Here is an 11,744-nt window from a genome sequence, read left to right as displayed (position 1 = left end):
ACACTAGACAGTGCTGTTCAATCCCAAGAACAAGAACCTGTTTTTTAAAACCGCATGGTACATTACAAAAATCAACTGTGGTGACATAAGGTAACACACTAAATAATCATTTTAGTTGTTTGTTATCTGGACATTTACAGTGTGGATACAGTATGTATGCTCATGTGTGTCCTGAGGAATAGACCCAGCATTATGCATAAAGACCAGAATAGATCCTAACCTTTGCCTGACTCCTAGTAAACCATTTCGCAATATGCAACTGGCAATGTGACTCATCTTAGAAAGAGCAACTTAAATGTCATAGTGCATCTCTACTAGGAAGCTTTCATATTCATATTAATGATGTGAACTGTAAGGCTAAAGCAAATTGAGAGGACTGAGGTGTGGGTGTGCTTCTCTCTTCATGCTGTCTTTATGATCAGAGGTGTCTACAGTTGGGAGGTGGCGTTAAGGAGTGAGTAGTGTCAGAGAGCAACAGCTGGCCAATGTCCAGCACTTCTCCTGTTTCAACTCAGATTTAACGCATGCAGATGGAGCCACCAGCTGCCTTCCAAAACTCAGTGTGATAATGAGATACTGCTTGAAATCAGTCAGATTTCTGGAGATATTGTGCAGATGAGTGGAGAGAGGTGCTGTAACTGTGGCCTTGGATTTACATTTACTTCATATGTTGATTCAGAGTTACTGTCATACTTGAGGCTACGATTATTATTGATTTTAAAAATGTTCCATCTCTGAAAGACTGTGGGAGAGATGTGGTATAAGAGATAGTATCAGTACAATTAGTGATGTATCATGGTATTGTGTTAAAATTCAAGATGGCTTTTACAGCAGTTAGAATACAATGTCTGGTATCATTATCAGGTAGACTGAAAAAAGCTGCCACAAAATGATATAAAAATATTAAATAAAAACTGCCTTTCTTCACATTTTATTTTGATGTTAATTGACATTTACACTGACTCAGGAAGTTGGAAAGGTCGGACTGTGTAACATATCAGCTTTCAATCTCCCGCACCCCCACATCCTCCCCCTTCTTTCTGTGAAAAACATGCTGAACTCAGCTGCTGCAGATCGAGCACTGCAAACAACACAAAACGTAAGTGACCAACACATTTATGGGAAGTCCCATTCACATGAACCCAACTTTGTGAGGTGTGGTGTTCCATTAGTACATCATAGTGTGCAGTCCCTTGCTGATTTAACTTCAATATGCGTATGCAATATAGTTTTTTAGGGGTCATGATATAGCGGGAAGAAATGACAAAGTACAGTCTCTAAATAGTAGGAGAGGGAGTTATTTGTACAGTGTAAGCTACCACTATAATAACAGGTTTGAAATGAAACAGGAATAATTCACCACTAAACAAATAAACATTTAAAACTACTAGGCATTTTGTATGGTCAACCAGCAAAAATATATTTTTATTAATGTCGTATGACTGGAGAAAACAGAAAAAACTGACATCTTGTTTCCAAAAGATCCTAAAATGCAAAATCCCACAACACCCAGAATTAATTTTACCCAATGCATCCGAATTTCACATTCACTATGGTTACATTTGAAAATCAGCAAAGTTTCACTTTAAAGCACTGATTTTCAACAGTTGTGTATATAAATCTTACCACACATTGATATATTGGCTAATACCCTCAGATGAAAACTGAATTTCTGTAAATTCGTGGAGCTTTATTACATTTGTGACATATTACAGCATGCAAAGCATATGTAATAGAGGAAGCCATGGAAGTCATGGAAGCCACTCACAAAAGAGAGAACATGTGACAAATTGCTATAGCCATAAATATTACCTAGAATATACAAGAGGAACAGGACAGGAGGACAGGAGAGACCCACGTTTGTTTTGTGTCTTAAACAGCTGGAGTGGACAGCATGAGAACCAACCAATTAAGACACTTAAGAGACAACATACTTCAGTTACATCAATAAGCCACACAACTTTTTTTCAAATGAAACTGGCAGAATAATGTCAGCAGGTAAAATCTGTATCAGTAAACAGCAAAGACAAATGACTTTAAAGTTGCATACAGAACTGCCCAGTGCAAAGAACAACACACAATCACTGAGCACTGGGCAATGACAGAAAAGGCTTCAAAACCATTGCCCTACATCGTATTCAAACCTATTTTGTGCAGTGACAATTCACTTCTTCTGACATTGCCATTCTGAAGTCACTAACATTTAGACTGCCCTGTGCAGATTTTATGACCGCTACTAAATTTTCCTCAAAGCAACAATGTCTGTGTGAATGTACTGTGTGGCTGCTGGCTACAGATTCATTAGAGAATTAGCTAGATGGCTGAAGGTATGCTTTTACATGCTGTTGATATCCAAGGATTTATTCATTCAGCCTGCCCAGCATGCTCTCTGGAGAGCCCAAGCAGGGTAGGGAAGAACTTAAATCGTCAAAATGTCACTTTAATTCCTGCCAAACATGCTGATAGAGCTTTTGTGCCTCTTTGACAACTGCCTCATGGTGAGCTGGTGTAAGCTGCTGAGCTAGACTGCAACAAGAGCTGCTTATCATGCTTAAGTGGGAGGCTGACAGAGTTGGATGCAACACCTCAGATTTCCTTCTATCACGACTAACCAGCACCAAGTGGCTTCACTCATACGAACTCCCTTACTCTTATGCCTCTGCATCAGTGACTCAGAAAGAGAAAGTCCACCAGAGAAGATCCAACTTTCACCCTACAAAGAGTATAGTTACATGACAAACTCGCTCTTTGGAAGCAGAATAAAATATCATATAAAATACTTAACACCATAATTTGTTATACTAATCTTTTCTGCACACTCAGGTGCCAAAGGTCACAACAAAGCGATGTCTGCCACATTTAACATATTACTGCCTGGAGCTGTAGTGCATCCTCGAGAAAATCGAGGAATTCAATTACAAAAAAATGCTCGAAGCAAATTCTTTGCCTCGAAGAGTTGTTTAATTACCATCACTTGCATTATCGGATCTGCTCTGCCTATGGATCATTGTTCCACGTGGACCATAATCACTGTCGCATTTCAGTATCAAAACTTGGCGCTATGACAGAGTGAAACTGTCTGTAAAAGGCAGAAAATGTCCAAAGTTTGGGATCATTTCAAACTTAAAAAAAGATGACAATGGTGCAATGTAAAGTAGAACATAGTATAACAGACCTGTCATTTCTGTCATGAATTATGCAAATACAAAGTCTACTTTATCTGATTACTCGATTAATCACTGAAATGTTCAGTAGAATATTCGACTCCAAAAATAATCAATAGCTGCAGCCCGATGACTGCCTTAAAAAGCTATCATGGTAAACAATTAAAAATGCTATTTGCCTACCTACACATCTGACAGACACCTGATGAGTATACTGTAAGCACAATTTTCACAGAAGTGAAAATAGTAATAGTGCAGGGAAAAAAAACAAAACAAAAAAAACAATGAGCTGCAAGATGATCAAACAGTGCAGCTTTTAAAGGCATAACTGAGATTGTGCTTATTCTTTTAATATCCACCAGTTTTCATTCGCACTTCACTACAAATTCAGCAAATTTACTGAGGACTAAATGCTACTCTGTCTCAAAAACAAACAAACAAAAAGACATTCCTGTATCTTTGAATACAAATAACTTTGCTAACCCGTAAATAGTACTGACATTAGCAGGGCACATTTACCAGATAGACAACAACCAGGACTTAAAATCTGTAGTTTGGCCAACTCATGGAATTAACTTTAATTAGCTTCAACTTATAGTCCACAACTGAAACGTCATTTCAGCCAGTGCAGTCAAGGTGGCAGCTAATATACTTGGACTACCATTGTACTATTTGGCAATTTTCAGATTTAAAACCTTCCCTTACTTTAAAGTGACATACATATGGTAAAATTACTGCAATGAATGTACATTACTGGCACACAATGCACAGAAGGTCTCTGTGTTTACTGTGCTCATCTCTTGGGCTGGCCACTTCAATACCAGCCCCCTCTCTGCACTGTACCGTACAATAAGTCTCAACTTATTGCTCTCTTCACGTGTTGGGTAGATATTACAACCACTCATCATAGCCAACGGTAGTTTACCCTACAAAGAGGAGCCTGCAACAGATTTATTACTTTTGGCGGTACAGCTTACCTTTTATCTGTCAGTGAATGACTAACTACATGAAAAGGGTCAATAATCAATTACAAGCTAGAAAGTCTATAACTGCATCTGTTAACAAATTCAGTGAATACTGAATAAACTGGATTACTGAGCCAAAAGAATGGGTTATATGTGTGTCTGAATGTCTTGCAACTAAGGCACAAAACAGTGGTGTTAAAAGTAGGCTGATGAGCTTGACAAGATAAAACCAAATGTTCGAACTTTATTGGTGAGAAAAGGAGGAGCAGATGTTCATTTTCTCAACGGACAGTTACGTCACTATGCTAGAGAATGTATTGACAGAGATGGTGGTGTTCCTTTTCTAGTCTCCAGTCAGCCTCAAGAGCAAGCAGACATCAAATGCTACTGTTTCTTTAAGACACAGGGATCTCCCCTTGGGAGCAAAGCCTGCAGTGTACTTACAGCAGTGGCTATATGGTCCTGCCTCCACCACACAGGCATTTGTCAGTGTGAGAAAGCACCCAGTTGAACCAAAGACTGAACCACTGTGTGTCGACAAGGACCACTAACAAAGACGACCTTTCAGCACTTAGCAGTTTCCCCTTTCTCTCTTGCTTTTTGCAGCAACATTTACAACAATTCAAAATCCACTCACAGAGAATCTAGTGCACTGGCCTGCCATACATCTCTCTTGCTCTCTCACTCTGTGTTATCACGTGGTGGTGCAGGGTGACACTGGCATTCACCTTTGTCTCAGGTGCAGTCAGACACCACCCAAATGTCTAACTCACTAACTCAGTATACAAAGCACTTAACACATAACTCACCAGCTCAACCCTAACTAATCACTATGTTGCCCTTCACAACCTGGACTCAACAATTCATTACCACACAGCAGACAGACTAAACCAGTTTCAACCAGCCAGATAACAAACGACTCTCTACAGTCTCAACAAAGGTTCCTTATTGTTTTCTTGGTAGATTAACAACCTTCATTCAACCAGTCAAAGAGTAATAATAGACCCACTGCTATAGAGTTTCACTGAAATCAACAGTTGATCAGTTCAAAAATATTGGTCCCACTTGACTTTAATGACTAAAGAAGTATTGAAAGAGTGCAGCCTGTATTAAAGCTGAAATTATTTTCTGTTTGGTTGATTAGTCCACTAACAGAAAATCAAATTATGTCAAGCACAAATGCCAAACATTCTTTAGATCAAGCTTGTGAAATGTAAGCATTTGTTGCTTTTCTCTTTTTTACTAACCAGTCAGGTAAAAATAATGTGGGAAATTATGACAGGTATTTTTTACTACTTGCTAACATTTAGAGATATTTTAAATTTTATATAACTACAAATGAGAAGCTAACCACTAAGGTGAGTGACAGACATTGATGAGGCGTTACTATGTCCAGCAGCTGGTTCTACATAGTGGGATTATTATTTGTTTTAGACCTTAAGGAAGAAAAACCTCTTCCTTAACTTGTGACATCTACGGGGCTACCCCAGGAGCTGTGAGATTAGGAACAGACATAAACATAGACAAATAACTGTGCAGAAACATGGGTTAGACCAAGAAGGCTTATAAGATAAGGGAGAAGGCATTACTCCATGTCAGGCCTAGCAATGCCAGCAATCTGGCCAAAACTACTTAAACATAAGAGTCCAATATATCTGATTCATGTTGAAAATATAGGCATCACATATAGGGCAATATCAAAGGAAGCGAGTAGAGTGATTACTGTTGCTGTAAAAATACAAAGAACAAGAAAATATGATTCTCCATCTAAAATAAGTTATCAAAATGAAATCCTAAAAAAAAAAAAAAATCTGATTTGTCACAGCCCCGCTATTAGCCAGGGCCTCAGTGAGCTTGTTGACACATTATACACCTCCTCTTCACAACATTAAACATTCAGATAAATACTGTGTCCAGCAGCCTACGAGAGCTGTGGAGCAGTGTTATGGCCCTAATGCCAGATCCAGATATAGCTGGACACCATGGGGATAAAAATACCCAAACAGATGGGAGGGTTCACAGGCAAAGGGGGTAGATTCAGCAAGCACAACTAAAGATTTCAGAGGAGAGCAGAACTGCAATTACAGCTGTTTGCTAACCTCTGCCTTCAGTGTGGTTAGCAAAGCCTTCAGTGGATGCCCGTTCAGAGATAATGACCTCCCTGGGAGATACAAATGTAAGGATAATCACACACAGACCAGTGTAGCTGTGGTAGAGATGACGCCTAAGCTCCATCAATTTCAGTATGACTACAAAACTAGAGTCTGAATTAGGTCTTGTGTACACAGAAAAACAATATCTGTCAGCGAACACATATAGGCGGCAAGACATTTATAGTAAAGAAAGAAGTGAAGAGAAAGGCTTAAAGTACGTGCAGAGGAAATGGCTGAGCTGACACTGGCTGCCCTAGAATCTAATCAGTAAGCAAGGAGGCCTTGACATTTCATGTGGTTTTTCACAGACTGTCTAAATGCTACTAAACAAGTGGCACTGAAAAAGGGTGTTCATGCTGACACAAAACAAAAAGACAGAGCAAATTATTGATTTTGTTTGTAAGGCCTGGTGTGAGCTTATTAGAGGATAAGCTTCCACTTTGACATTTACTTCCTGCCAAAGGAAAATGTGGAATAGAAAGACAAGATGTTCATGAAGAAAAGTCAGGTTTTACAAAGAATATGGTTTTGCGAAAAACATTTTAAAGTCATCAGTTTCACTCAAAAGCACATTAAGTACATCTTACCAAACTCATTTAGAATCACTTCAAAGAACTAAAAATGTTATTGCTGGAAAAAGACAGTTTACTTTGTTTGCTCTCACTTTCACATGCTGTAATAGAAAAAAATGCTTGCACTCCTATGGAAAAACAGCAGTCAAGATATGGTTTAAAATACTATCCAGTGAGCGTAAGCTTACTCTTCTTCAGCTTCATGATAAACACAAGCACAGCATGGTTTACTCATTAACAGTACATGAGACCAAGCTGTGGGAGAATGAGTGGGTGGAGGACAGTTCCTATTTACTTCCTGTGTCTGCCACACTTTGATCAAAGAGCCTGTTTCACTAAGAGAGTCTGCTGCACATTAAAATAATTTTAACATAATTAACTGCTGGAACCTTCAAATACAATGTTGAATGTTACTGAAGATGTACCAGAAGAGTGGTGTGGTGCATACGTGGAATTGTGAGTTCATAAACGAAACCTCAGGATGCACTTACCAATTTGATGGCCACATATTCGTTAGTATAGAGATTTTTTCCCAGCCGCAGCTCTCCAAAGTTCCCACAGCCGATTTTTTTACCCACACGGAAGTTTGGGCCAACCATAAGAACTCCAGAATTGGTCCCTGAACTCCGGCCCCCATGTGCAGTCCTGCTTGTTGTCTTAGACATCTTTTTCCCTTCCTCTGTCTCTCCCTTGCCCCCTCTCTTGTCAAAATCCATAAGCTTGTGATACCCTGGCCTCTCCACGGTTATTCTCCAGCCATGCAAACCACAGAAACTCCAATGACAACAACAGGATGATGCTTTAAGGAGGGGGAGGGAAACAAATTTAACAGGGCAGAGGAAAGGTGCTGCTGCTGAAATGTGCAGAAAGTCAGAAGACGCTAAATGAACTGGAAGTACAGCTTAAACGCCCCGTGTATCAATCATACAGCGCTTTTACTGAGTGCTTCCCTTTTGTTCTTCTTGTTCCTTCTTTAACAGAGGGGCACCTTTCTTATGCTCTTCTGCAGGTCCAGTTTCAGAGTAGCATGTCCCTGCCTGAGAAGTAGGCAGGCTGTGCTAGGATGTGCCCTCAGACACTCATACAATACTAGTCATACAAAAAGCACTCCGAAACACAGCTACAGCATCCACGAGGTCACTTGGGAACATCTCCTGGAGTGCTTCATTTTCCTGGTCAGCGCTCAGTGGCACAGTGAACACTCTCCATCTTGCAGGGCCACAGCAGGCGAGGCAACCCAGAGGTAAAGGAAACAGCAATGGAAGAGACAGGCAAAGGATGGGTCAGATGTACTGGATATCTGCAAAAAACAGAAAAAGCCAACAAATCAGTCCATAAATTATGATGTCTAGTTTCGATATGGTATATAGAACGAGCATTGTCCATCACATTAAACTTGGCAGGTTAACTATCTCATCGGTGGTTATCCCATTCTACATTTATTTGAAATGCACTGTCAAGTACTATATATGCATAATGTGTGAAACAATCAATACTGGCCAAAATACAGAAAAAGCTAGCAAATCAATTACTATCTGTTCTCATAACAGTTCATGACCATTAGGAGATTAATATTTTCAGAAAAAGCTCCAACCTTTTACTTGAAGATCAAATTATGTCTACTATGACTGCTCCCTACTATAGCTGAAATGAGATCTTGCTCCAGACTAGTGGAAAGCAAATTCAATAAAACAATCAATACATACATATATATATATATATATATATATATATATATGTGTGTATGTATGTATGTATGTATGTGTGTGTGTGTGTGTGTGTGTGTGTGTGTGTGTGTGTGTGAGAAATTCAGACATGGGGAGTAAATATCACCTTTACAATAAAACTTATATTTTGCAAACGCCAAAAGCAAAGTGCCTTAGTGATTTTGTAGATTACAAAGCTACCTTATTTATAAATTACACTTATGAGCTAAATTTCAGGCTCATTCTTCAGCTGCTTGTGCAGGTGTGTAGATCCTGGGATAACAGAAACTTGTAACAGCACAGGCCAGGAATACACCAACTGTACATTTCTTTATGTATGTAAAGTTATTTACATGATGCAAAAAGTGCTACAAAATCTAAGTGACAAGATATCAGTGTACACCATTACTGAAGCACTGGTATGTACAAACAATATCAATGAAAACCATAATTTCAGTTTTCTCTGGCATTGTAATTTGATCATCTCTGGGCAGCTTTTGGCAAACACTAACATGCAGAATGTATCCATCCAGTGCACCTCTCCTAACTCCCCCATGTCCATGATCTAAGATGCTGGCAGTGCTGAGGGGAGCAGGTAATGCAGGCACTAAGCAATGGACAGCTACTCTTTCCTATGGAAAGGCACTTATATGGATCAATGACTGCTGTAATGCTTCATCTCATCATAACATCTGCATCATTGGGAAGCATATTATTGGAAGGATTTGGATACAGTCTAGCCTACAGAAAGCTCAGCTGCATCTGACAAAGAACTACACTCACCATGACAAGACAAGCACCATAAGATTATGAACACCACTGATGAGTGAGCATTATTGTTTGTAAGATATTTATACAAATTATTCTCACATCTCACATTACCCAAGTTCATTCCACAAGTATTGGACAAGGCGGTATTTTCTTGCAAAGGAAAACCTGTATTAAACTTATATTATCTACTGATGCCTGAAATGTTTTTAGGTGCATTTGCGAGTAAATAAACCATGACTCAGTCCACACAAAAAAAAAAAAAAAAAAAACTGAAAATCTTGAGCATATCTGTATTTGACTGCTGCGTTGGAACGCCTGAGAGTAATGACATTTGAAAGCCAGGTATGCAGTCAGTCATTACACTATAGTGCCTTCCTTGTAGCATGACACAAGGCGATACCTAATGTAGGAAGTGAGAGCAGACTAGCCTACCTGGTCATAAGATTAGAAATACAACAGACAATCTAATAGAGCCCTCATGCCCAACTACTTAAAATGCACTATCCCAAGCATTTCTTTTCTCAAGAAGAGGAAACAAAACAATACTAGTTTACACATTTAAAATAATCATATAAGAAAGCATAAGGATGTTTGTGGTAAAACGACACAAACTTAACTTAGCTTAATAACTTACTGTCTCAGGTAACGTTTTGGCAATCTTGGCCATATGTCTAGACAGTTTCATTTCTGAAAGTCGTTCGTTTTTGATGCCAGCTGTTTGGTATGGCTACAAAGCTGTTTAGTAGCCCTATAATCCAAGTTTATAAATAGCACTCCTAAATATGTAGACTTAAAAAAAGCAAAAACAAAAAAAAAAAAAAAAAACTATGAATATCTCGCCAAACCCAAATCTTGAGGCAGACAGTGGCTCGTCAGCTTTCTACAATTACCGATATGGTCAATACTGCTAACTAGCAATACTACACCGCAAGACGATATCCAACCGTACAGAATCTAAATACTAGAGTTTCTTCATTTGACAATAAACCATAAACCGCATTTTCTTCTTTCATGGAAAAACAATAGCTGCCTTTTTTAGCTTAGTTTAACGTAACGATTGCTAACAGCTAACTAGTAACTGGCTACCGAACAGTGTCTGGCAGCTGTCAGTTTCGAGATATATATAGTTATAGCTTTATTTCTTTATTAGGACGAAGATTGTTTCCCGATAACAAAAAATAAAATCTTATTAGCAAAACCCGTCGATAAGTATCTTCTGAAAAACTAGCGGCATTATTGACTAATGGTTCGGCGGACAGGGCCAAACACTCTCAGGCTAACCTGGCGGCTGTTAGCAAGCTCCGGTTAGCATGGTTTCGTCCAATCGTTGCCAATATATTTCCATTAGACTATCCGGTACTATATAAATACAGTATTAGCGACAAATTAACTTAAACGGGCGTTTACCTTCACGTTGTAGCAAAGTTGAAATTTCTCACAGCCGAATTAAGCTAACGTAGCTAGCGCCGACAAAAAAAACAAGGCTCTCTTTTGGCCCAACGCCTGACAATAAACACCAGTGATGTAACAGTAGACAATCTGCTAACAGCACGGTATCGTGAGTCCACAACAACATAGTGGACCGAACCGATGCACATTCATCGAGTCACAACAGGACAGAGTATAAAACATTACAACGTTAACCCGCTTAGCTAACGCTAGTTCGTAAACGCTTAATAACTGAGACGTCCCAAGCGATGTTGTTACTAACACTTTCAGCTGCGTTAAAAAGGTTTAGTTTTTGTTTCCTTAGGTTTTTGGTTTTTAAATTCAGATTGCAGCTGATGTTACAGCGATTACCCTGGACTCTGCCGGGCAACTCCTTAATCCTAAACACACCAACTGCAGTCTGGACCTCTTAGCGCTTAGCTCCGTAGCTAACGTTAGCCATTTAACAAGCTAGCACACGAAACACAAACTACAACAAGCGAGACGGTATTTTTTTTAAAAAACAACACTTAACAAAAAATATCTGCCGCCAAATTAAAGCGTGTTACCTTTAAATGTTAGCTATCGTCGAAGTCATGGTCCTTTCTCATTTCGTTGCTCTTGTCTTCAAGTTGCTATGATTTTGCTGTTGTCTCTTTAAGCCTCCCTCAGCTGCCGATGCCCAGGCACCGCGTCATTCTGGCGCACACAGCGCCTCACTCCGCCGGAAAACTGGCGCAACTGGTTTGGTGAATTGAGCAAAACAGCAGGTTTACGTAGTGGGCTGCTCGATGTGGTTGACAAATGGACAGTTTTGGTACAAGTGAGGCCAAAAACACAGTGGAGGGAAGTAACTAAATAAAGCACAGTTTTGATATGACTACTTCTATTTTTTGGTAATTAGACTTCACTACATTTCAGAGGCATTTTTTTTGCGTCAGTATTTTGGTTTCCTCACAGCCAAAAACATGTATGTCAGGTTGAT

The 11,744-nt window shown here is 39.3% G+C and overlaps 1 protein-coding gene across 6 annotated transcripts in view; it reads right to left on the bottom strand.

Annotated features, from left to right (window-relative positions):
* Positions 1-11,461, bottom strand: part of csnk1g2b (casein kinase 1, gamma 2b) — a 31,211-nt gene extending 19,750 nt beyond the window's left edge. For all 6 annotated transcript variants that reach the window (XM_026323084.1, XM_026323086.1, XM_026323085.1 and 3 more), the window contains exons 1-2: positions 11,329-11,461; positions 7,346-8,154 (exon numbers count right to left, since the gene is read on the bottom strand). In XM_026323084.1, the coding sequence (XP_026178869.1) occupies positions 7,346-7,570 (225 nt within the window). In that variant the 5' untranslated portion in view covers positions 7,571-8,154; positions 11,329-11,461. The remainder of the gene's footprint in view (positions 1-7,345; positions 8,155-11,328) is intronic.
* Positions 11,462-11,744: the final 283 nt, after the last annotated feature.

The sequence above is a fragment of the Mastacembelus armatus genome, chromosome 4 (assembly GCF_900324485.2).
Source record: "Mastacembelus armatus chromosome 4, fMasArm1.2, whole genome shotgun sequence".
Lineage (NCBI taxonomy): Eukaryota > Metazoa > Chordata > Actinopteri > Synbranchiformes > Mastacembelidae > Mastacembelus > Mastacembelus armatus.
Note: the sequence above shows the minus strand (reverse complement) of the source record. Positions and strands in the feature narration are given on the sequence as shown.